At 40.0% G+C, this 27,314-nt stretch overlaps 1 protein-coding gene across 1 annotated transcript in view; it reads left to right on the top strand.

Moving 5' to 3' along the window:
- KPNA3 (karyopherin subunit alpha 3) overlaps nt 1–27,314 on the top strand; it is a 53,056-nt gene that overhangs the window by 5,217 nt on the left and 20,525 nt on the right. The window contains exon 2 of the mRNA XM_071738897.1: nt 15,819–15,863. Coding sequence (XP_071594998.1) covers nt 15,819–15,863 — 45 coding nt within the window. The remainder of the gene's footprint in view (nt 1–15,818; nt 15,864–27,314) is intronic.

Here is a 27,314-nt window from a genome sequence, read left to right on the forward strand (position 1 = left end):
CTGAAATGCTACATGGAGCAAATAAGGCTTGTAGCAATCCCAGAAAGCCTGTTACTCCAAGCTACTTTACAAGAACCCAGTGTCTCTCAGGTGTGCACTTGTACAGATTGATCAGCTTTCTGCCTTTTATTTTCCTGGCACAGGAACTGATGGTGGCAAAAGAAGAGATGGGAGAGAACAGGGCTCTAACAGCTGGTTGAGGTTGGTTCCAGGTACTGTGGACCTGCTGTCCTAATACCCTCAGCTGTCTCAATGAATCTCAATAGTTAAAGTGAAAACACAGGTGTCAAGTAGCTTCCTGTGGGGACCTGGTTTTAATATATGATCCAATACTCTCATGCAGTCTCTAAGCTCTGACTCCTGAAGCTTTATTGCCCTTTCAGGCCAGTATACTCTTGGGAGAGTACAGGTATATGTTTGTACCCTGGAAAGAATTACATGGGTAGGAAGTAAGAAGTAGATGTGGCAAGTCTCATTGGTTGCTAGTGCTAGAGAATTCTCTAACCTTTAGTTAGTCTACGAGTAAATAGTACAATACTGTGAAATGTTAGTGACTCCTGGCAGAAAGCAAGCACTGAGTAAGTACATTTATGTGTGCTGTCTCACATTTCCCTTAAGAGGTTCAAAATCAGTTGAATGCATTGTGTTTTAAAATGTTTAAAAACACAGATACCTTAGGAAGTAATTGTTTACTTCAGAAATACCTGTGGAGAAAACAATTTGGAGATGACATCTCATGATGAACATAATCTTCATAAACTGATTGAGATCTGTTTTTGTTGAACTGAGGCCCAATTACTGCTGTTTGTTGTGATATACCAAGCTTTAGCTAATTTTCCTGTAATTACAGAATTTGTTTTTCTTGTGTATTTCAAAAACTACAGCAGTTGCTCTAGTATCTCTAAAGCTGCTTCAGTTACAGGATTGATTTTTAACTTGGAAACTGTCAGTTTGGTCAAATTTGATAGCAGTGTAACTCTCATACTAGTTTAAAGAGGTCTTTAATTATTTTTATATAAGTTCTTTGAGGGTTTCATAATACTTGTGCAGTTCCAGCACAAAACCTAGCAGGACGTTTTGTCCTCTAAAACTGTGTTGTCTGAAAAGACAGCGATTAGGAGGATGTACCAGCTATGACTGAGTGATCAGATTTGTGTTACTGTGGGGTTGGAAGTAGAATGAGGCATCTAATTTATAAGATTGGTCCAGAAAAGGCAAAGAACTGGTTGGAGCTGATGGAGCACATCATCATGTAGTAAAGGCAAATTGCTAAGTAAATTGATTTAAAATTAAAAAGAACTGTAAAACCTATATATTTTCCCAGAAAAGGGTCTCTCAGCTCTTTCCAAAATACGCAGCACTGTGAAACTCTGCTGCTTGAATTGGTGTTCCTGGATAGTTCTGTAATACCAGAAGCTGTGGACTTTGCATTCCATTTCACAATTTTTTTGATATGGATTGTCAGAGAGCTACTTCCAGAAAGTTAGCCCTGGGCTAAAACTGCTGTGGAGTGAACTTGTTGCAGAGTTCTTTGTGTTTCTTCATTTTTCTGTGCCCTTAGCTTCCTGAGCTGGCCCTTCAAGTCTGGAGAAGGCCACTGCTGGCTCAAAGAGGTCAGTGTGAAGAGGAGGATGTATACCTTGTCTAGTGGTATTTAACTGTCGGGTTGTTATCCCTTTGCAATCAGATTGACACCATTAAATCTGCAGGGGAAATCTTATGTAATTTCTTCTGGATCAGTTGATACTTGTCACCTTTCATAGGTTAAGCAAATGTTACAGTCAGTTTTAAACTTGATTTGTGTGTGTTTGATAAATATAGCAAGTACAAAATAGGAATATATACTGTATGAATGGCTGCAGAACATGAGATAGAATTAATATTTTCCTCATTCAAACACCTATTACTGAAGAACTTGTTTCTCTCGTATTCTGTCGTGTCTGACGAGCTGAAGATCTTTTATTGTGTGTTTTTAACCTTGGGTTTTGTCAGATTCAGGAACAAGTTGACTTTGGAGGTACTGGTAGAATAGGTGATTTGCAAAATGAGCCTGGGGAAATGGCTTCCTCATAGCTTGACTTGTTAGGCTTGCTGGAGATGTATTTTAATGAGCCCTGTTGCTTCCCTTCTTCATTGCACCAAAATTCTGACTTGCAGCCAGATATAGAAGGCTTTCTACATCAAAAATCCTGAAATGATGAGAACCTTGCTAGGAGTCAGCAGGATCCTGCTAACCACTGTTGATCAGCCACACGAGAAGAAAGTAGGCTGGTAATGGGTAGTGTTCATAATACTGAGCAAACAGCAGTGAAGAGCAACCTTCCAGACAAGAAGAGGCACTGAAGGAGTTCTGATGAAACTTGTGAGCATCAGGAGCTGCCAGCAGCAGTTCAGATTTTGGCAGGACCCTCTTCCCATGCCTACTGCTGGTTGAGGTGTGGCCCACTGTACCTCTGAATTCAGCATAGTGTGTTTTGGTGGGCCCTATAGCTTTGAGGTTTAACAGAGCATTGTATTGATTCTTGTCCATCAATTCCAAACCACTTCTGGTGATCTAAGCAGCTTCTTAGGGATAGCAGATACCCTTTTTATTGAAGGAGATGTAGACATGTACATTGGAGCTTTTAGAAACTGAATGTTGAGAAATTTTCAAGGAGAGAAATATGATGCCCAGGATGTTCAAATGACAGAAGCATAGGATGGGGGCTTGTGTCACATTAAAAATTGAGGTAGAGGCATCTAGAATGGCTGGTACTGAAATTATTAAATCCCAAGGGTTGCTGAGAAGGTTCATAAAAGATTGTAGGTTGTTGCTGGAGTGTATTTTATTATTCATAAAACTCCATCTTCTTCCTGGGTTATCAGTTGGGTTTTTTGTTTTCTCTTGCATCTTGAGCAGAATGATCTCTTCATAGATTTAATTAGGCAGCTAGCACATGTTTAATCTTTTTTTTCCTTTTGATTAGATCTTTCAAAAGTAGGAAAAAAACTGATTTAGTTTGAGCCATGTAATATTATACCAAAAAAGCTTAGTGTGGTTGAGTAAAGACTATCTTTGTAGGGACTTGATTTGTTGTTTTTTCATGGGACCCTCTGAATGTATGCAAATTGCAATTATTGTTTCTTATTTTATAGATGGAATAATAGAACTTTTTTTTTCTCCCTTCACAGGGATGTAGGTTTTTAAAATATATCATAAAATCATAGAATGCTTATGTGAGGTACTTCGATACTATAGTTGAAGACTCTTAAATATCTAGAAAAGGGTTTTTTTTTGTTCAAACATAGAGTGCCCAGGAAGCTATCTGGCTAATATTTAGTCTGATAGGTGGTGGGTTGGGGTTTTTTTGGTTTGTTTTTGTTTGTTTGTTTGTGTTTGGTTTTTGTTTAAACTAGTATAAATATTTGGCAGGCTTAAGAATGTCTGGTCTTCTCTGGCATTTGCCTCATGAGTCAGTGAGGACTTTCTTACCAAACAATTTTGTAATTAGATTCCTGAAAGTGTTTACCTACAGTTTCATTTAAATACAATTTTTAAAAGAATTTAATTAGGTCTTCATGATGATCACAAGATCAAAATTTTAGTCTGATGTTTGCATGTTACCATGAACAGTCATTTTAATTTTGCTCTGCTGTTCTCTGCTTTCATGTCATATACACGAGTGAAGGCAGTATTTTTGGTGTACTTTCCTTCCTCAGTAAGGGAAAAGGAGGGATGCTTGCTTAGATATTCTAGGAGAGGACAGAGATGGTGTCATGTCTTGGGAGAGTCATATAGGTGTTTGTTTTCCCTCGAGGGCAGAATAAGATTCTGTTTCTAGGAGAGTCCAAAGCAACTGTTACGTTATTTGTGCAATACAGGAAAACAAGCATTCAGACACCTGAATAGAAATTTGTGTACTGACAAAAGCAGATTCCTGTAACATAAAACTGTACCAAATTTCAAATCCTTTTACTTATTCAGAGTGTGTCAAGAAGGCTTAATCTTCTAACTTTTTCAAAAATTATGAATAGAAATTACTTGTAATTAGGTTATCTTGGTTATCCACTGTTCTTGGTGACTGTATCACAGCATAACACAAAGCTGACGTCACTGTAAAACTCAGCATGCCCTTCTGTTTCCAAAAAGTTCATGACAAGAGCAAAGACTTGATACAGATGTCCTTCAGACCTGTCCTTCAGTAGTTTCTTTTGGGCTGCAGTGTAAAGGACAGAACTCCACAGTTAAGTTCTGCAGGGTGAGCTGTTGTCTAACTGGAGATGGCAGTGGCTCCAGTGCCACCACTTGTTGGACTACTATGTGGACTGGTTCCTTGCCCTGTTAGGATCACAAGACAAAAGAAATACTTTGAATTAGTTGGTGATCCTTGCTGCCTGCCTGTTGGTCTGTGCAGACCAACTTTTGCACAGTGATGAGTTAGCTTGGGGTGCTGTGGGACTACCTGGAAACTTCAGTTTGACATCAAGTGGAGCCTCTGTGGCTGCATTGCTGCTTTTGGTTTGATGTCTGTAAAGGTGTGATTAACAGATCTACATCTGAATGGAAATACAGTAAAGTGTTTGATTAGGTATGAGTCCTTGACTCACACAGCATTTGTAACTGGAAATCTGCTAGATTCTGTCTTCTTTCTCCTAGTTGAGTTTTGATGTTGAGTAGAGAATTTCAGCTCTGCTTTTATTCTGTATTAAATGAGTAGATAATATGTTTATTGTATTCTGGACTGCTTAGTGGCCTTTAGGGTTGGTGTGATTTGTGTTGAACACAGCCAACTAAATTGCTTCAGGTTCAGTCTCCTGAAGGCTGTATTGGTAAATTGGTAATTGGTATATGGAAATTAAAATGTGAATGGTCACATCTCACTATTTTTGCTGAGAGTAGCTCATTATGCAGGTTAAACAAATACAGAGAGGATATTTGGACCTTGAGGAATATGCTTACAAAAGAGCTAGTAAGAGGTAAACTTAGCAATTGCTTTTCCACCAAGGTCTTCTGGAGCAGTAGAAGTGGATAATGTGGATGGGCAGCTTTGCTTCCTTAGGGCTTTCAGGTGAGTCAGCACCATGAGCAACAGTAATTGGAGGCTTGTGGGTTTCCATATTGGCATGCATGTTGGGCTTCAGTGACTCATTATCCATCACTTAGAGTCACAGAGGATATCTGATGCATCCAGTTTGCTGAGACTAGACAGGTTCAGATACTTGAATTATCTTGCCACAGACTGGCTAAGAAAAAGCAGCTGGTATTCATTCTGGGGGCCCCGAACTGAGGCTTAAGGATAAAATAAAGTAGCATGTCAGCTCCAACTGCAGAAGAACTTGTTTTCTTTCAGTGGCCTTTATTAACCCCAAGGAACATAAATCCTAGACAGGCTATAGCATCCAAAATACAGTAGCATAAATACTGCACTCTTCTGATGCACCTAGTAATGCATTAAAGGTTACAATCCAAAAGGAAACCTTGTACTATTAAGGTTCTGCAGTGCACGGAGAATCTGAACCAAGTTCTAATACTCTCTGCCAAATAATATAATGTTTCCTTTAAAGAGGAGCAAATACCTGTTAGGTCAAACAGTGATCAACTGAAATAAAATTCTCTTGGAGTCTCAGGTCAGAGTACAGGCACACTGAAAGTGTATCTGTCTGATTTGGTGTGGATCTGGTAGCCTGGGAAGAGTACAAAGAAGTTGTCCAAGCAGTGAGGGATCAGGTTAGGAAAGCTAAAGCCCAGGGAGACTTAAATCTGGACAGGGACATCAAAGGTAAAAAAAGCTTCTTCAGGTGTGTCAGTGATAAAAGAAGACTAGGGACAATGTGGGCCCTCTCCAGAAGGAAACAGAAGACCTGATCATGTGGGATATGGAGAAGGCTGACATAATCAATTACATTTTTTGCTGCAGTCTTAACTGGCAAGGGCTCTGGCCACACCACCCAAGTTGCAGAAGGCAAAGCAGGGACTGCCAGGAGGAAGACCCACCAACTGCAGGAGAAGAGCATAGTAGAGACCACCTAAGGAACCTGAAAGTGCACAGGTCCATGGGACCTAATGAGATATATGCAGAGCTCCTGAGGGAACTGGTGGATGAAGTTTCAAAGCCTCTTTCCATCATATTTGAAAAGTCGTGGCAGTCTAGTGAAGTTCCTACTGACTGGAAAAGGGGAAACATAACCCCCATTTGCAAAAGGGCAAAAAGGAAAACCTGGGCAACTACAGGCCAGTCAGTCTTACTTCTGTGTCTGGCAGGATCATGGAGCAGATACTCCTGAAGGCTTTGCTAAGGCACATGGAAAATATGGAGGTGGTTGGTGGCAATTGTCGTGGCTTCAGCGGGGGCAAATTGTGCCTGACTAATTTGGTGGCTTTTTATGATGGGGTCACAGTATCAGTGGACGAGGGGAGACCAACTGAGATCACCTACCTAGAGCTTTGCAAAGCATTTGACACCCTCCCACATGAGATCCTGGTCTCTAAACACTGGGACGGTGTCACACTATGGACCATCTGTGGATAGGGAGTTGGCTGGATGGTTGCACTCAGAGAGGAGTGATCAGCAGCTTGGTGACCACCAAATGGAGACCAGTGATGAGTGGAGTTTCTCAGGGACTGGGAATGGGACTGGTGGTATTTAACATCTTCACTGGGGATATGGACAGTGGAATTGAGTACTCTCTGAGAAGGTTTTCTGACAACACCAAGCTGTGAGGTGTGGTTGACACACTGGAGGGAAGAGAGGCCATCCAGATGGACCTTGACAGGCTTAAAAGGTGGGCTCGTGCCAACCTCATGAAGTTCAGTAAGTACAAATGCAAGGTCTTGCACCTGTCTCGGGGTAATCCCAAGCAGGCAGGGTAGAGAATTGATTGAGAACAGTCCTGGGGAGAAGGACTTGGGGATGTTGGTTGATGAGAAGCTCAACATATGCCAGCAATGTGTGCTTGCATCCCAGAAAGCCAACTGTATGCTGGGCTGCATCAGAAGAAAAGTGGTTTCATCAGGTTGAGGAGATGATTCTCCCCCTCTGCTCTGCTCTTGTGAGACCTCACCTGGAGTACCACGTCCAGCTTTGGAGCACCAACACAAGAAGAACGTGAGTCCAGAGAACAACCACTAAGATGATGAGAGGGCTGGAGCACCTCTCCCATGAAGACAGGCTGAGAGAGTTGGGGTTGTTCAGCTTGGAGAAGAGAAGGCTTCAGGGAGACCTTATAGTGACCTTCCAGTACCTGAAGGAGCCAATAGGAAAGCTATAAGGATCTTTAGATCCTTATATATACTAGAGGATCTTTAAGGTCCTTTCCAAGCAAAACCATTCTGTGATCTGTTGCTTGTAGTGTGGAATCCATGCCCCCTGCCTGCATTTCTAACTGGGTTAGCATAATTTAATATGGAACTATGGTAACGAAACCAAGAGTGAAGTTGTTCTAACTTTGTAGTCCATATGACTGAAAAAACATCATTGTTTTCTTAAAAGGAAAGTTTGGAACTTTATGGGAGTACTTGGTAATTAGGTAAATCTCAAAATTGGGTGTGGGGAAGAAGAGTCTGCCTAGAAACAGACTGTGAGGGTGAGAGGGGCTGGATAATAATCCATGATGCTTGTAACTAAAGGAATAAGCCTAGAAGGAAAGGTTAATTCTGACTGAATGTGATTTACCTTGACATGGATATCAAACCTTTTTCCATGTCCAAAAGAAACACAGGAATCTGTGTGCACAGTGTCATGGGTTTTAGTTCTTTCATTTGAAAGTTGTGTTCAGACTGTCATGATACTGTGTAGTAATTTTCCCTTCATATGTTGTGATTTTCTTGTGATCCTGAGATTAAGCTGTGTGCACTTGAGAAGTGTGAAGAGGTATAATAGCAGAATCACCTTCTGTCAGTGTCCTTTTGTCTGGTTTTGGTTGAAGCCAGCTGTACCAGAACAAGTAAAACAGTATCATCAGGCTAAGCCTTAACTTTACACATTCTAACAAATTATATTCTTATGCAAATAAGGAGTACTTAGCTTTTAATGTTAATCACAGATGGTCAGCTGACAATCTTGACCATCTCAATCACTGTATACAAACAAGGACTTAATTTTTTTTCCTGCCTAAAACCAGCCCAGCCCCCAAGGCCTCTGCATTTCTGTGTGCATTGCAGCATTTCATTTTTGTTAAAAGGTGTTAGAGAAGAAACAAGGAAAAAAGGTTAGTAAAGCAATTTCTAGGGAAGAACACTGTTTACTTCCCTCCTTTCACTATTTTACCCACACCTACATTGTAAAGCATCTGAACTATATGTAGGGCATGCTCACATGCAAGAGGGGAGGTATTAGTTAAATCCAATCCAGCTGTTGGAACTGGGCCATTTTTCTCCTGTCAGCTAGGCAGGTGGAAGTAGTCTGGAATTGACTTGCCAAATGCTAAGCTCTTTGGGTACCCTGTATATGTAATCAAGCTTGTTAAGTATCCCAGCTGTTCCAGGGCAGCTCTTTCCTTGTAAACGTGTCTCTTCTGGTTTTCTGAGACTGCTTCTTGTTAAGATGTAAAAGCAGAAATAAATTAATCTACTTCCTCTTTTAGTTGTTTGTAGATACAGGTAAATTAGCATCAGTCAGTGAATTTGTTCTCTCTTTTCCACTTAATTGCTGAACTTTCAAAGAAAAAAGCACATCTTACAAGATTCCCTGAAAACTTACCTTTTGTATCCACAGAAGAGCCAAAATCAACATTGGTGTGTGGTGGATGTCTTGTCAAGTTGAACCTGGCTTTCCCATTTCCATGGGCTACCTGGTGTGGAGGCTGATGGATGCAGCAGAGCAGGGGCAGCTGGCAGGCCAGCCATTGTGGCAGTACTGATATATGCTGCTTGGCATAAAAACATCTTTTTTTATTTCTCTCCATCTCTTACGTTTTCTGGACTTGCTCCTTTTGCAGTGGAAGTGGTGTAAATGTGTTGATTAAAAGATGACACCCCTCAGGTATCCGACTTAATGAGGCAGCTTGTCTGGGTGAGCACCACTCTGAGCTCCAGAACTTGTTACAATGGTTGGTAGATTTTTTAGTCATTAAGTGATGGCTGTGCTTTAATCTTCCCACTGACACAATTAGTATAGCTAGAAAGGTTTAAAATGCTTAGAATTCATTCTTCTTACTGTTGCAACATTTGATTATTTTTTTCTGTGCAGAGAATATATGTTACTAAACACCTTGTGCATGAAAGTTCATTTTTAATTTTACTTAAGAAATCCTTATCCCAGTATAACAAAGGGAATGTAATGACTTTAGCTTCTCACTAAGTTACATCCTTCACACACATAAATAGTTTTTAATTTTCTGATTTGTACAGTAACTGAGGATGAAGTAATCTTATCAGGTATCCAGAATTTCTTGTCCCTAGAAGTGATATGCTTAAGAGACTTTAAAGTGCTTAGAATCAATTAAGATTGATTTTTTTACATATGAAGTAGAAATCAGCGGAAACCATAAGACTACTTCTGATATCTCATTGTGAATGAGATGTTACTTGCATAAAATAGTATCAGTGTTTCAAATCCTTTCATAAATAGAAGGACTATTCTGACTGCTGTGTCTCAAATGTGGTTTTGCCCTTTTTAATTACCTTGAATTTTCTTCTTCTAGTCCTGTATACCTTTGGTAGAGTTTTGTTTTGGTTTTGTGGTTTGCTCTGGGGTTTGTGGGTTTTACTTGTTTTGTTTTGGTTTTCCCAGGAAAAACACAGGGCTTGTGTATTTGCTACAGAGGCTTTTGGAAAATGTGTTATCTTATTTTGACCTATGGTAGATGGGGTCCAGCTGATTGGTTTCACAATTCCTTTTTTTTTCTTTTTTCTTTTTTTTTTTTCCTTTTTAATTTACAGAAGCTGTATGACTTACCTTTTCAGGTATTGTAATATATTATGCAGTTAAACATTTTCTATGTTAAACAAAGGCTCAAGAAGCCAGAGAAACTTGCTAGACTGAATTCTGTCTTTTAGAATCTCAATGCTATTCAGAACTTCAAAGTAATCTTTTGTTTGCCAGGAAGGTGCGGATGGTCTGTCTTAAGACATCAAGTGGTAGTGTTACAACAGTGATATTTGCTTTTTAACATGGAGAGAGCATCTTGTGCACCTTTGTGCAGGGTTTCACAACTGGTACTTGTGAAGTATATGTGGTTGAGCCAGAGGGTCCCAGACGTTTAGTCACTTAAAAATAATTCTGAGAATGTGCTGGCATTAAGGGTTACTCTTACACTCATATTTCAGAATTGCACAGGTTTGTCTTCAGCCATAGCTTCTTGATATCGAGTTTTGAGCACAGTTTTGTCTCATAAGCCAAATATGAACTGAAAAAAATTAGGAAGATACTCCTGTTCTCCTCAGGTGTCTCTGAAATTGAGCTTTTTATTTCTTGTCATCTTATTGTTGGAAGAGAGTAACAGAGCTGAAACACTGGTATGATGAGGATGACTGTATTCTGGTATTGCTTCTCCCCACTGGGTGTGTTAAAGGCAGTTTTAAAGGGGCTGAGGCATTCTTTGCAACCTTATTTTGGGCATTGGCCTAAGTCTTGCTTTATTTTCAAGGTCTAGTGTCTCTTAAATCTATTTTCTTTTGTCAGCATTTTTGTGTTTTCTATTGCTTGGAAACAAGGCTACCTTGCAGCCCTTAACACAGCAGCACTTATGTGTGTAGTGATCTCCTTTATTGGCATATAAAATTAATTTTGATACTTTGATGAAGCTAAGTGTTATTTTTCTTTCAGGTGGAAGGTGTTGGGGAGAGATCCTTGGCACGTAACACTTCCTGGCTTTAGGAAGGTATTCAGAAATTTGAGGTAGAAGTGAGAAGTTTATCTAACAGCATCTAGTAGATTATTTTTTTCTGGTTTATTTTAGAAAACAACAAGATGCTAGGGAAATTGAGAGCAGAAATATAGCTGAGCATCTAATTTTGGCTTGTTATGAAACTTAATGGTACTCAGTACATTGCTGTGGTTGTTAGGCTGTCAGACACACTGGGAAGTAATTGTTCTTCACAGATGGTGAACTGGGAAGAAGCAGCCTCTTGTTACAAAAGACTTATAAACTTAAGCCTGACTTGAGTCATGTAACAATTGAGACTTAATGTTGTAGCACAACTTGGTAAGTCTTGTATGCTCTTGTTTCTTTATAGTACATGCTGAGTAATAGTTACTCTCTGCAATTTGTACTTTTTGCACCTTCTGTGTGGTGCAGTGATGCCTCGGTGTTTAGGAGCAGCCACGCAGTTCAGGTGTTGCAGGAATAAACTATAATTATTTTTGTGATCTGTAGGATTTTACCTACAGGGCAAATGAAATTTGTAGTCTGATCTTTTTTGAGATTTGGAGTCTAATTTTTTTTTGTTTAGTGAAACAGTTCAGATTTGTCAGTGGTAGTATTGAGATGTGCTGTTTCAGTGTGGCATGAGGTTTTTTGGGTATATTAAGATGAGAAGCAACTGTAGTCAGATGCTGTGTGAGTCAAACACTGTATTAGATCCATTGGTAACACCTTGCTAGGCTTCAGCCAGTGTTACATATGTAGACTTTAGCAGATTGTTGTCCTCCCCATCTGAAAGCTTATAATGAATCCGTAGGGATAAATTGCAGAATAATTTTTCCTTCTGTCTCTTTTGGCTGACCTGTGTTAGCTGGGGAAAATGTTCAGCCTTTCTATTATTGTATAAATCTCTTGTAAATGCCTATCAGTTCCCTACATGCTGGGGCTTGCGGATAGTATAAAAGTGATATTTTGCTTACAGTGGTAATGCTTCCTTAAAGGGAGGCTTGCAGTGGTACTTAAGACTGCTTCTTTGATATACTGTTGAATTATAGTATGTTTATATCTTCTAAGGCAGTAGGAAGGTGCTGATAAGCTGCTGTTTTTCTAAAAAGCTTCATCTGAAACATAAGCTTTAAATACCTACCTTTTAAGAAATGCCAAATCGGGACAAAAAATTAACTGGATTGCTTAAGTCCTGTTTTTTGGGGGGAATAAAATCAGGGCTTTGTCAACCCTTCTCCCCCCAACACGTAAAATTAGAAATTGTGCCTATTGCAAGCTTGCAAAATGGAGGGTGCAGGTGTAGCATGGTGCTATACATATACATGCTTTTCCTGTAATCAAATGAGGTTGCAGCATGTGTTTAGTCTGAGGAGTGTGGCCTCTCAAGGCAAGGATAGACAAATTGCAGACATTCAGAAGTCTGTCATAGAGCAGTCCATCACTAGAGTATCACCTTCTGTGGTAAAAAGGTAAAAATCAAGATGGTGAACAGTCTGAACAAATGCCAATTAAGTAACAGGCATGAAATTAAGAAAAAAGGCCAGTATCAAGTGCACACGTGGGATTTTCATGTGCAGTCTATAATTGTAACAATTCACTTGTATGAAGTGGAATCCATGGTCTGAAGTACATTGGTATGCAAGTCATCTCCTGTGTTGGGGACAAAAAGTGAAGATAATGAATTTGGAAATATTTCATTGGACTATGGATATATTGGGTGAATGGATATATTCCAAATATTGGAATATTTGGAATGTCAACATGCATCTAGCTGAGAGCACCCATCATGATCTGACCAGGACAACCAGATTTAACTGTCAGAATGTACCATAGGCTCTTTGGGAACTTTAGTCCCATAAACGTGTAGGAAGACCTCTACCCTTACACTGTGCTGCTGATTCTTGGATAACCCTGCTCACCCCCAACATACTGAATTTTAAAGATGCTGTGCCAGCAGGAAACTGTGAGACTGGGAGCTCTTAGTTCAGTGGGGACCAGATACACATTAGTTCTGTGAAGTTAAAGCTAAGTGATATGCCCAGTTATTGGCCCACTTGCTCTGTGAATGGAGAAGCACCTCTACTGTTTAATGCTGTCTATTCTATCTTATAAAGAAGGAAGGGAAAAAAGAAAATTTATCAGAACTGCTTTGAAAGAGAAACTGCATATAATAAGCTTAAAAGGAAATATAAAGAGCAGCTAAAAGGGTAAAAACCTTTTACTATGGAGATTGTCTTATATGTCCATGCAGTTGATGACCTTTAGAAGAATCTTTCTAAAGAGTGAAATCTTTCTAAATGATGAAAAGATGAGGTATTCTTGCTGGTCTCTTCTCCCAAGTAACAGAAGAAGAGGAAATGGCCTCAAATTGTGCCAGGGTAGGTTTGATTGGACATCAGGAAAAACGTCTTTACTGAAGGGGTTGTCAGACACTGGAATGTGCTGCCCAGGGAGGTGGTCAAATCACTCTCCTTTGAGGTATCTAAAAGACCTGTAGATGTGGTGCTTAGGGAAATGGTTTAGTGGTGGACTTGGCAGTGTGCTGGGTTAATGGTTGAACTTGGTCTTAAAGATCTTTACCAACCAAAGTGGTTCCATGATTAAATGTAGAACCATAATAGAGTAGTCAAATATTTTGAATACCAGTTTGACAAAAGTGAGGAACTACTGTAAAAACACTGAGACAGAATTACAATGGAGTAGGATCAGTGGGGCTGAAATAATGGAAGTATGAAACACAGATAAAACCCAAATTGAAAAGCTGAGTGAATTATTTGCCTTTAGAAAGAAGCTTAGGGTCTTCCCAGTAGAGCCTTTATGGATGGATGGCTGTGAGTAACTGTCTTTAGTCGAAGCATTTTTAGAGGAGGCTTTAAAGTAAATTGATGAAATGCATAGTAATGCTGTGCCTGGGACTGCACTGTATTTGTTTTTCTAAATGACAAATATTGAGCTGCTGAACTGTTAACACAACATACAGTCTTAAATCTGCCTGCCTTCAAGAAAAGTGGTAGGTGTCAAATGTTACAGTTGTCCCCTAAAGAGCTTCAACTTTGGTTTGATTGTCATGCTCAGTAAAAAATATTGTAGATGATTATCACTTAGACAAATGGAAAAATTGTAACTGTGGAGGAAATTTAAAAGTAAATTGTGACTTCCATCCATAAAATTGCTGAGATTTCAAGGCTGGCACATACAACACTGGATTCAGGGGAGAAAATGCTATTGGAGACTCAAGTTAGCTTGGTTTGTCATATGATGTGCCTCATAACCTTTAAGATAAGTAGGAATAAAAGATTTCAGGGTAGAGTGGGGAGCTGTTACAAAGGGAAGGGAAGAGAAGGTAAAGGACTTTTTGTCTTCTAGCACTTGAATGATCAAGAGAAGGAACTTCTATAGCAGAAATCTAAGACAGCCTTGTCTAACTACATTTTTTCCATTGAAATGCAGAGTTATCCTGGGGAAGCAGTATAAAAAGACATTTTTAGGCTTTTAAGTGCCTTTAAATCTGATGCAGTTTTTAAGATCATTCAAAAATGAAATTGTAACATAACAAGAAACCTGAATGACAGATCTTGCTAGTTACATGCAACGACTTCTTTGGTTCTTTGTCTATTCCATATGTACCCAATCCAGTCTTATCATACTGGGCTTTTGCAGAAGGCTCAGATGGTCACAAACATTAAATGGTTTAGTAGAAAAATTAGGGAGGAAAAAAAGTGCAGTTCTGGTAGGTGCTGTAGTGCTACTGTCTTACTGTAATGAAGACTTGCTCTTTTTGCAGTAGTATAGTTTGTGCTTGTAGATGTAAAAGGAGAATTGTATCTGTGATTATTTGAGCCAATTTGTTCATTAAGCAGTGGACAGGCTTCCTTACTCTCAAGTCAGCCTTAAACAGTTAAATGAACACTGCTATGCAAACTAGTTGAGAACAGTGAAGCTAAGAAAATGTTCTAAGCACTGAAGATGCATCCTGTATAGATTCATGGTGTGAAGTCTGCTCATTTAATTTACCCGTGTTGGAGCTTTAGCATGTTTGGTATTTCCTCCAATGGATGATGGGGAATGTTGGTATTTTCTTTGTACTGCTGATATTAACTGATACTACTTAGCTTAGGGAAGTTATTTGCCCTATCTCATAAGGAACATCATAGTATCAGTGAAGGTCAATAGCAAAGACAGGATATATAAAGTATTTTAAAAGGTTAATTTTAGTTAGTGTGGGTGATCTTTCCAGGCTGCCAATGATCCTCCACTCCTGATTTTCTCTGAATTGCATTCTGGTGGCACATGTCTTTTCCCATTGATTGTAAAATGAACCTGGGGAGATGGCCTTCACTAGGCTAAAATTGTTCTTACTCAATCTTTTGATCTCCTTTTGCTAAGAGGTGTAGCATTGTTGTAGGAAATGTGCCCTGAGTGTCCAGTATCTTTAAAGAGCTGAGTTATTTATGGGCTGGTTTTCCTTTACAGTGCTCAGGCTATAGATCCTGAGTAAACTCAGTGCCACTGTACTGCTTTGTTTCCATTTGCTGCAAGCCTCATCTGTCCTGTTTGCATTGAGCTCAGCCATCTATCACTCAGGGTTGATTTTGGCCAGATAGCTGGCACAGGTTACGTGTCTAGGTTGTAAATGTGAGACTGTCTAACCTGTATTTACTGCTGCTTTTGGTGTGCATATATTAATCCCAATGAAATCCTGTGGGATGGTCAATGTTTTCTGGCTTTGGGATAGTGACTGTGGTTTAGGCTAAAGCTTTCTGTAAGGTGTATAATCTTTAAAAAAAAAAAAAAAAAGCCAACGCCAAACCAACCAACCAACAACAAACAAAAAAACCACACACACACCACCCCCAAAAAACTAAACAGCACAAAAATACTTCTGCATCTTGCTAGTAAATATTGAGTTAGAAATTATGCACACTGCTTTCCCTACCTTTTGATAAATAACTTTTGACAGAAAAGCAACTCTTTTGAAAACAGAGAACTCTCTTGTTTACATACAAATAATTGTTCTTTTTTATTTACAGACTATGAGAAGACACAGAAATGAAGTTACAATTGAATTGCGAAAGGTGAGTCTGCTTTTGTTTTTGTTTTCATCTTTGCTAATAATGATCCTGGTATCTTAGCGAAATATTTTGCCTTACCTTTTGCTTTATGGCTCCAAACTTATATAGAAAAGTTGTAAATCTGTAAATTACTAACTGCAGATTCTAATGTTACTTTTGCTCTCCAACTCCTTATGCTCAGTACAGTAGAACAGCACTGCTTTACTCCAGTGTATTGGTTGGAAATAATCCATATTCAGTTTCTGCACTGGTTCTTATGTCATTACAGTGAAGCTGTTCCAATGTTTAAAGGCTCCAAATGGGAAGAGGAAGAGTTCTAGCATTTAGAAAGTATGTTTCTTTTCTGGAAATTAGGGCTTCTGTGCTGTAGAGGAAGTTAATTTTTTAGGGTCAGATTTTGGATATATTGGTTAAATACCAGTATATGCAGGAAGATCGTGATCCTGAGAGGTGACTGAGTTTAGTGTGCTGCTACAAACACAGCATTTGTTACAACCTTGTCATTCATAACACTACCAACAACCTTTCTAGGCACTGTAAAGTCTTGCTTGCTTTCACAAGCTAAACTGCTCTTGGGCTGTGTGTGTAAAGAGAAGGACTAAACTTTTATCTGCCTTTGGGTTACCTTCAGTGTATTTGAGGAGAGCTGTTTGCTTTATCCTTTTGAGGCAAATTCAGTTCTTCACCCTTTTATTTATTCACCCTTTTACCCATTTCCTAGATTTTAATTGTTGCTGCTCCTCAGATCCAAATTGCCTGTATCTTTCTGGAAGTGTGGAAGTCTTGAAGGGTGTGAGCCACAGCTGAGGTTTAAATGGGATGCTGAGGAGGAATTCTTAATACAGTATTCTTATTTATATTTGTGTATGTTGTTGCCTTGCACTCAGTCTCTGATCTGTTGTATCCTTCAAACACTTCCTACTGTACCACAAAGCAGGAGTAGTTACTTATGTTCTCTGTTTGCATGGTTAAATAACTGCAGAAATTTTAAAACATGATCGCTTCTTGTCTCTTGAACTGCATCTGCGTTTTCCAGCCTGTCTTGAATGCACATTCATTTCCATTCCCCAGTATGCTTCAAGATTTTCATGCCTTGGTATCGTCCATGTTTTGTAGTATTTTTGATAATGACTTGATGGAAGTCCATTCTGTTGATATTCCATATGTAGTACAAACTCCTGGGTCTCCCATTTGATGCCTATCCAGTTTGTCAGTTGAATCACTGACAGTGGGGCTTACTTAGGAGTTCACACCCACCCAATTTCTTCTAATTTTTTATTTCATATTTGCAAACATGTGAGAACACAAAAGCTTTGCTAAAACCAAGGCAAAGGGGTTGTAAATAACAGTTGTTGGTAGAAATTAGTTTGACTTGTTTTTCAGAAATTTTGTCTGCACTTGTCACCTGATTGTGTAGGAGCTACCAAAACCCTGTGCAAGTATTTTCATGCCCTCCTTCTGCTGTTCTTAAAAGAAGACTTTTTCTATTTTCAGCTGTTATTTTAAAAAATCTATATCTCATTACAGTATCTAAAATAAGTATTTGTAAGATTCATCTTGAGACTATAAGAATTAGTTGAAGGCAACTAATTGGATCCAGGTGACTGGGAAAAAAAAACCAACTTAATACTTACATGAGTATGATGTGTTATCTATTGATGTGTCATCATTGCTCTTAGAAGCAAGAGATCAGGTCAGGAAAGCAGAGGCACAGAGAGAACTAGATCTGGTGGGCTAAGTATAATAGGAAAAATTTCTATAGATAAGAGGAAGAGTAGGGAAATGTGGGCCCACTCCAAAAGGCAACGGGAGATCTTGGTCACCCAAGATGTAGAGAAGGCTGAGGTACTCAATGACTACTTTGCCTCCATCTTCACTGGCAAGGACTCTGGTCACACTCTCCATGTTGCAGAAGCCAAAGGCAGGGACTGGGAAAAGGAAGATGAAAAGCAGGTAGATGTAGAGCTTCATCACTGTAGATGAACAGCAGGTTTGAGACCACCTAAAGAACCTGAAGGTGAGCAAGTCCACGGGACCTGATGGGATTCACCCACGGCTCCTGAAAGAACTGGTGGATGAAGTTGCAAAGCCACTGTCCATTGTATTTGAAAAGTCATGGCAGTCTGGCGAAGTTCCTGCTGACTGGAAAAGGGGAAACATAACCCCCATTTTCAAAAATGGAAAAAAAAGAAGACCCAGGGAACTCCAGGCCAGTCAGTCTCACCTCTGTGCCTGGCAAGATCGTGGAGCAGATCCTCCTGAAGGCTCTGCTAAGGCAAGCAGGTAACAAAGGGGTGGTTGGTGACAGCCAACACGGCTTCACTAAGGGCAAGTCCTGCCTGACTAATTTGGTGGCCTTTTACAGTGGGGTCACAGCCTCAAGGGACAAAGGCAGAACAACAGACGTCATCTACCTGGACCTGTGCAAAGCATTTGACACTTTCCCACTTGACATTGTGATCTCTAAACTGGAATGATATGGATTTGGTGGATGGACAACTGGATAAAGAACTGGCTGAATGATCACACCCAGTGAGTGATCAGTGGCTCAGTGTCCAAATGGAGATGTGTGATGAGTGGTGTTCCTCAAGGGTCAGTACTCAGACTAGTGCTGTTTAACATCTTTGTCAGAGACATGGACAGTGGAATTGAATGCACCCTCAGAAAATTTGCTGACAACACCAAACTGTGTGGTGAAGTCAACATTGTAGAGGGAAGGGATGGCATCCAGAGGGACCTTGACAGGCTTGAGAAGTGGAGCTGTGCAAACTGCATGCAATTCAGCAAGGCCAAGTGCAAGGTTCTGCACCTGGGTCGAGACAATCCCAGGCATGAATACAGGTTGGGAAGAAGAAGGATTGTGGGCAGCTCTGAGGAGAAGGACTTGGGGGTTCTGGTGAACCAGAAGCTCAACATGAGCAATCAGTGTGTGCTTGCAGCCCAGAAAGCCAAGCGAGTCTTGGGGTGCATCAAAAGAAGCACAGACAGCGCGGTCAAGGGAGGTGATTCTCCCCCTCTACTCTGCTCTTGTGAGACCCCCACCTGGAGTACTGTGTCCAGTTCTGGAGTCCTCAGCATAAGAAGGGCATGGAGGTCCTGGAATGAGTCCAGTAGAGAGCCACTAAAATGATCAGAGAGCTGGAGAACCACCCCTGTGAAGAAAGGCTGAGGAAGTTGGGGTTGTTCAGCCTGGAGAAAAGGAGAGTCTGAGGTGACCTCATAGCAACCTTCCAACATCTGAAGAGGGCCTACAAGAAATACAAGGTAGAGGTTTTTACATGGGTGTGTAGTGAAATGGTTTCAGACTTGAGGAGGGGAGATTCAGGTTAGACATTAGGAAGAAATTCTTTATTTTTCAAGTAGTGAGGCACTGGCACAGGTTGCCCAAGGATGTTGTGGCTGTCCCCTCCCTGGCAGTGTTCAAGGCCAGGTTGGATGGGACCTTGAGCAACCTGGTCTGGTGGAAGATGTCCCTGCCCATGCAGGGGGGTTTGAACTAGGTGATCTTTGAGGTCCTCTCCTAGCCATTCTGTGGTATAAATTGTTTGATGCTTTCATGTTTTCCTAACCAAAGAAACTGTCTGAAGATGTTTTAATGTTTTGTGTGGCTTAAGTGAGGCATGGCCTCATCAGTACTGGCAGACAATCAAGGTGTGGATAAAGCTGCTTTCATATCGAGTGGCAGGTACCAAGTGAAAAATGAAATTAGCCAGTTTTATTTAAAATGAGATTCAGGTAGTGAATGTTGGTATCTGAGTTATCTGCAGTTGAAATTTATTTTATGTTGGTGTGTTAGAGGTCTTAAACTGACAGTGTGACTGAAACCTGTACTGGGAAGAGTCATCCATGGGACTGGGGCAGCCTGTGCCTGGTAGCAAAACAAAACTGTAGAAGACGGCTTAGCTAATGCAGCATATCCTCATACATCTAGTTAAATTAAGACTGCATGCAATAATTCCAGTGGAGTCTTTGGAGAGACCTTTGCAGTGCAAAGTGAGAATTTTTAATTTAATTCTGATAATTGTTTTTTTGTAATGGGTTTCAGTTTTAAGGACATTTTATTACAGAAGCATGGTGGGGAGCAAGTCATAGGCTTAAAACAAGGCAGTAGATTGTTTTGGGTGGAAGGAATCTTGCATGTGCCAGTAATACATGTATGAAAATGAAGAGGAAGCATCTGAGCTGCTAGTGACTTTTCACTGAAAGCTGCACATGGAAACATCAGTTACACATGTAGAGCACCCTGTGCACTTGGGTGTAGGTCAGACTATAAATCAAGAGTAAACAGCAGCTGCAGAGCTCTTAAATGTAGGGAGTTGTGTTCTTCTGGAGTGTTTGCTGAACATCTTCCACTGCAGAAACCAGAAGCAACCTGCTTTATTGAGAGATTCCACCTCTGTCAGTTGTTTGCAGCAACTGAACTGACAGTGGTAGCAAACTGGTTTGCTGTGGGAACTCTGTAGCAGATAAGAGGCCATTATTTCTGGTACAGAATTGGGACTGAAATGTAAAAGGGTATATTTTACTAAGCTCCAGCAGTGGAAAGGATCAGCTGTAGATATCGTTGCTTCATTCTTCATCTTTACAGCTAATACTGCTACCCCAGCATAAGGATGCTAAATTCAGGAAATGTCTGTGTTGGCTTGACTTCAGTAATACACCACTGCCTCTTCAAAACTTAAAAAAAGGGATCTTTTCCCTTAATCCCAGCTATGCAGATGCTCAGTCTACACCTGTCTTTTGAAGAAAACAGGCAAACTGAGCATATTCTTGATCTGTACAGTTGAAGCACTACATAGTCATTAGTTTGACTTTTCAGCCAACCTGTGTATAAATATTAAATGGTTGGATCTGATGAAGTTCTGTACATCTGTTCTATAAGGTAGAAAAAATCAAAAACCTCACAGCTTTGAACAGTAGTAAACAATTTCTGCATGCATTAGTGAGGTGGTTATTCTTTTGAGAATACAGACATGAAGGTGCATTTGCAACAGTCTGTTTCAAAACACATTATTTCCAGTATCTTTACACCACAGCTCTTATTCAGAAAGAAACTTTACTTACTTTCTTTTTGTTGTTGTTTTGTTTGTTTGTTTTGGGTTTGAATTGGTTTGGTAGCTTTCTGTTTTTCCTTTCCCTGTCACAATTTGATTAGGATTTAAGCTAACAAAGCTATCTTAGGCATAAAAGGGAGCAGTCATCTGGCTGAGGCATGGGTTGGCACGGTGAAACAGTCAGATGATACTCCTGATGGTCAGGTGCCTTTTCTGATTCCATATTAGTTTTGCTGAATGTGTGTTTTGTGCATTTTGGGAACAGACCTACTACACTTCTGAAAGTGTGGCAGTGTGTCTGGCTATACTGATAGTGCAGCAATGGGCCAGAGAGCTTTGAAAGTAGCCATCTCTCTTTTCCAGACAGGTGATGTCAGGTATGGTGATGGAGACTGTCTTGGGATTTAGAATTCAAACTCAGTGTGGTGTCTTGGCAAATTCTGATTTAGAAAGTTTATCACTTAATTTCAGCATCAGGGAGACCCAAAAGCTCCTATGGTAGCAACAGGGACACTGAAATTAATTGGCTAATTTTGCTGATTACTCTCACTCCAAAGGGAAGTGGGTGTGTGAGTAATGGTTAGGATTCACACCTAAATAAAATCTGTAACTCCATTGTTGTGAGAAATCCTTTGGTTCTGGCTGCTTGGCTTTCTGTGAGGAAGGAGTATTTTGTGTTTGGGTCACTGTGCTTTAAGAAGGGTACCTCTTAGCCAGGTCAGTGTTATTGGTCATTGAGTTAGATGCCATTCTGCAAAGGAAACCTTCAAACCTCAGCAGAAGCAGAGGGTCCTCTTCTTTAAGGCATGCTAACTAACTGGAATTGTAAGAACTTCCAAGATCTCTTACAAAGTTTATTTTTCACTTTCTTGGCAAACCTGGCTGCCTCCTAGACTTCATATATAGGAGTTCATGAAAGCTCTGGCTGTCAGTTAAGAGTGATGATGTACAACAAAGCATTTACTTGTTAAACATGTGGTGGATTAAGGAGCCATGAGCATTATGTCTTTTTTTTTACCTGTTTGTGGCATACTGTACTTGTCCCTATCCTGATGTTTCTTAGATAAGATTGCTTATGTCCACAGTAAATCCTAAATAAAGCTCTGAGCCTTGAGGAATGGAGTCTGTCTTCATCTGGTGTGAGACCTGTGGTGGGAAAAATCTTTTTCTGATTCTCAGAAAGTCTGAGAATGCAGAACAAAAAAACGTCCACATTTTCAGGTTCAGGATAGTAAGACTTGGTTCAGTTATGCTCCATCTTTTCTGACTCAGTGGGAATGTATAGCTTTTCATTCACTGTGAAGTACATTTTTAGGTGTAAGTACCAAATTCAAAGAAATATCTACAATCATAGGGAGAGGTGTCCCTGTCCAGAGCACAAATTGTCTTGAAAGGCTCTTGGAGGAAAAGCATATTGTCAGTATATTCTTCTAGAGACTTAGTTGAGAAGGGCTATGAAGAAATGCCCTGGATGCTTACTTGAATCTATTTTGAGAAGAGCATGGTTTTACCTGACTTAACAGGTCTCAGTCTTTGGATGCTGTGCTTGGGGCAATTGGGCCACACTCTTGGACACACCTGTATGTGTCCACTTATTTTTAGTCAACCAGCCCAATTTCTGAGAAGGCTGTGCACTAGCCAGCAGAGCCTCTTGTCACAAAAGTGAGTTAGCAGACCTCAAATATTCATCTTCTAACCCTGTATCTATAGGTATGTTCTTTATCTGTTTGGGGAACCGTGGTTTGCAGGGTTATCAAATTGACCTGTTCTGCCTTTTTGCAGATTTACAGGGCTTTTCTCTACATGTTAATTAGAGTTCCAGGGCAGCAAGGATAGTCAAGTAATAGTCATTTCCAAAGAAACTGAGTTTTTCCCTAGATTCATATCCATAAGTTGTGAGAAATTCACTCAGGCTAGATAGCCCACCCAAGAAAACTTTCGTTAAGAGCATCTTCAGTAGAGGTTGTCAGAGCAGCCCTTTAGTATGAGGTTGGAGTGGTAGAGTTTTTCTTCATGATGGACCATGGCAGGTGCTCTCACCCCCCCCAAAACCAAAGTTGGAGATGACATAGAAGTGAAATATGGAAGTTCAGCTCACTATGTCACAACAGTGGCAGCTTAAAAGGGATGCCCAGACAACCTGAATCTACCTCTGTCACTGGCCTGATCCTTTAGTCTTTCCTGGGATGTAAGAGCAGAGGAAGCTCCTCATGTTGAGATTTTCTTGAAGTTCTGTACTTAAATTTCATGCCAAAAGAATTTCTTCCTACTAGCTGCTGAGTTCCTAAACCTTTCACCTGAAGAAGTATTTTGTAATGGTGTTTATTACCTGAGGGCATAGATTTTCTTGTTTGTTTGTTTGTTTTTCCTTTTGATCTTTAAGCTTCCCAATAAATATACACTCTTCATAGAGTTTCCCCAAGTGTCAGATTCTGAAAACCATGTATAAATTTGTATTTATCACCTTTCCCAGCTCCATTAGAATATCCTATTGACTGTGCCCTATAGTAGTACTAGGTTAAATAAAGCACACAGCTTGATAGACATCCTCTTTGCCCACAAGGATTCTTTTTCTGTTACTCATGTTTTCTTTGAAACTTGTTTGCATTGATAAGCATTTTTTAAAATCCTGTGGCCACCTTCCAAGAAGATAAACAAGAAGTATCAGGATCTGCAGTATTTGTATATTTACTGTTCAGGCAGCCTGACCTTCCCACCGTCTGTGAAGCAAACAATGCCTGTCTGTCATCAAATCTTAACAAATCATCACATTGGACAAAAAAGTGCACTCATTGTGTCATTACTGTTGTTCCTAACCATTTGCAATTTTTGCTTGGTGTGTGTGTCCACATACCTTTTATTTGTACAGAAACTCTGTAGACTGTTGTAGTGGGATCTCTACCAGAATGTTGACACTCTTATCACCAGCAGTCCTGCTGTTTGTAAGCATTTAGGCTTTGTGGCACATGGTTCAGGCAGTGCTTGAGGATCTTTCCTTTTGAAGGAGAGCTACCTAGTGCTGTTGCTGACAATGTCTTACCCTTCACCATGTATTCCAGTCTGATGCTTCTTCCTTTGAAAGTGCTCTCTCAGCAGGTTTTAGACAGGACAGTATTTCAGGTATGCTCGTTTGTCTGCATTTTCACCACAGGACCCAGCAGAAGACATGAAAACTTTTAAATTTTTCACAGTATAACAAAACGCAATAATTTTAAGGTCATACTAAGCTGCAAATCATGTCCTGTTGCCTTATGCAGAGAAAGGAGTGGTATAGGGAATAAGTGTACAGTGGTTTAGCTGTCCAGGAGTTGGATGCTTTTGCAAATGGAAAGAGCTGTTTCAAATAGTCTTTGATCAACTTTTTAGCACGAGAGGATTCCATTTTGACTTTATAAGAAATGCTAATAAGAATAGCTTTTTCTTAGTAAGAGGTTTTTATTGCTTCTCAATAAGCACTAGCACTCTGCTTCAGACTGCTGTGGAAGGTCCTCTGTGTTAGATGTTTTTCTCAGTTGTTTTCCAGCCCAGCCATCTGCAGACAGTAAGTATCTAGAGGGACATTCTTGCTTGTTCTTACTTTTCCTGGTTAAAGTGTTTTTTTTCTGCTCGCTACACCATATGACTTGACAGCCTGGAGTTCTTGCCTACATTTGCAGAAATTCTAGCATCAACCTGCAGTTGGTTATGTCCTGTGAAGTTCAGCTCTCTCTCCTAAAGAAGTTAGAATATCTTGGCATTTGAATATATTTGCTTGCTCATACCTATTTTGGTTAACATTAGGAAGCATTCTCTCAGGCATACTCATGATGCCAGAGGAGCTGGATAGTTGTGTATACAGCTGTAAAAGGATCTCTGAGGTGCTGTTAGCTTGCTGGAACAGGAGGGAGCTAGGCTGTTGGTTAGCTCAGTTATGGTGTATCTTACAGCCATCTTTAGTGTGCAGCTACAAATGGAAAGGTTTTTCAGTGGTACTCAGTCCTACTGGGCTAGTATTTCTAGTTAGTTTGATAGTGTTCCTCTTGTCAAGAGAGTCTCCCCAGGTGGAATATAAACAGAGATTATGTGTGTTGGATGTGCCACAGTTTAAAATGCTATTCCTTTGTAACCATCTTCACCATTGTTGTTACCACCTTCACCATGCTCCCTCCATACCTGATAGGTGCAGAACAATTAGTTTAGACCACTTGGCATGCTGCTGCTGCTGGAACAGTCCTTCAGTGTCTGTTCATCCAGGTAAATGGAGTTTTATGAGGAGTACCATTTGGATATACCCCCTGCATCACTGTAGGTATGGACAATTGCCTGAAGGAAAGAGGCAAGTTACTTTCTCTTACTGTTTTTCAGTACCTATGTGTTTATTGACAAACTGTCTTCCTTTTCTCTTTGTCTAAGGCCCTGAAGAATTTTGAGGGAATTGGAAGAACTTAAAAATAAGTCTTCATCACCTGTTCTGTGGCCACAAGCAGAGAGAATGTGTGTGCATGCCCCTCTAAATACTTAAGCAAATTATTTAAACTAACAGTACTTGTACAGAAGCATGCTCACTATGAATAAACATGAAATGTGTATCAAATAATTCTTACAGGCAGGTAGTCTTTATTAAGTTCTTCATGTGAAGTGACATGGAATAATCCAGTGCTTTGTCCACTGTCACGCTCTAGACTTACAGCCTGGTGTTTGTGTGGGAGGTGATTTTCCAGCTGTTTGGCTGCTGAAGGCCATGCAGTTCATTCCTACCATTCTGTGAGGATGGTGTTCAGTCACCCACAGTGTGACTCTTGCTTTGTTCCAGTTATATTCTCTGTGTTGGAATGGGGGAGGGTTGGATTAGCTGTCTTCCAAAGGTCCCTTTTAATCCAAACCATTCTGGGATTCACTGTGTATTCCAGCCACTGCCACGATGGTGTTTCAGGAGGATCTCAGGATACATCTTCATCCTTGTGTTCTGGAGGAACTGAATACTGCAGTCCTTACATTACCCCCACGTAGAGGCAAACTGGTCACTGGAGATGATGTAGCTGTGTATGTCTCCTCTTTCTGAGTAGATGCCATCCATTTGGGGTCAACACAATTGAGAAGATCTTGGCCTTATTTAAGTTTTCATGTACAACAGTAGTGAAGTAGAATGACTTAAAATGTCTCCTGTCCCTTGGTATTTTGGAGGGATTTCAGGCAAATGCTGAGGTTTACTGCTTCCTTCTGTCCAAAACCACTTCACAACAAAATACCTTTAATGCTTATCTGAATGAATGTGATCCCAATGTGCTGGTTTTTGTACTTGGACTTGGTAAAAATTAAACTATGCTAAGTTTGTGGAGTGTCATCTTCTGCATTAAAGGGATATTTAATTCTGGTGCTTGTTTGTTGTTTTAATGTTCTGTTACGTGGAAAACAAGTAAATCTTAATGTATTGCTTGAGAGCAAAGGGAGGCATGGAAAGTTGTTTTCAGTTCTTTTAGAAATATCTAAAAACTAAGCAAGTCCCAGAAATTTTGGACCTGAGGTTGCTGGATTTTCTTACATAAAATACCAGGGACTCCTTCAAAGCATGGTTCTCTTTGGAAGTTTTTTTAATGTATTACAAGCAAAGCATGATACAATTTCTGAGAAGCTGGCATTTCCTTGCCAGTATAAGACATTTTCGAAATTACAGCTGTTACACCTTTTCAATGTTTTGCTTCTTTAGAGATTGGAATCTTAATGCACTTTTTTTCTAAAAAGCAGCTTGTAAACAGAAAGATGTTCAGATATACATGCTCGCATCATTATCTTCCATTGCCCTTTCTGCCTGTGGCTGTACCTCTAGACATCATAGCCAAGAAAAAATGGTCTAAAATTCAGAAAAGACTGCTTCATACTTTTGGACTAATACTTTGAAGACATTTTAAGTTAGTAAAAAAAATGCATTTGTATACAGTTACAATTGATTATTTGAGTGGTTATTTTTAAAATAGGGAGATAAGTGTTCAGTTATTCTAATTAAGCAAGTTGAAAATTAAAATGGTTAGTTTACCACTGAAAATTTAACTTTTTTTCTACAGTAATTCCTTAAAGGAACTAAGTCTGGGAAATGCTCTGCTGCAAGTCAAAAAATAGGCTAACAATGTCAGTGAGAAATAGTGTCAGCATACAGAGAGCTGGATACTCTACACACAGGATGTAACCATGTACATATAACCAGGAACTTTGAAGTAGGTTGATCTGAAAACTGATCTTACACTGGAAAATAATTTGGTTATGCGTGGCTAAGTGTTAATGGCATGCAGATCTGTGTGTGTAAATGTTAGAAAATTGACCCCCAAACCACAGTTTTTATTGCAGTCAAATGTCATTGATTGTGCTAGTTCTGGCTGTGATTAGCAAACTGCTGTTTCTTAGAGCTGAAATAGTGTAACTTCTG

The sequence above is a fragment of the Heliangelus exortis genome, chromosome 1 (assembly GCF_036169615.1).
Source record: "Heliangelus exortis chromosome 1, bHelExo1.hap1, whole genome shotgun sequence".
NCBI classification, from domain to species: Eukaryota; Metazoa; Chordata; class Aves; order Apodiformes; family Trochilidae; genus Heliangelus; species Heliangelus exortis.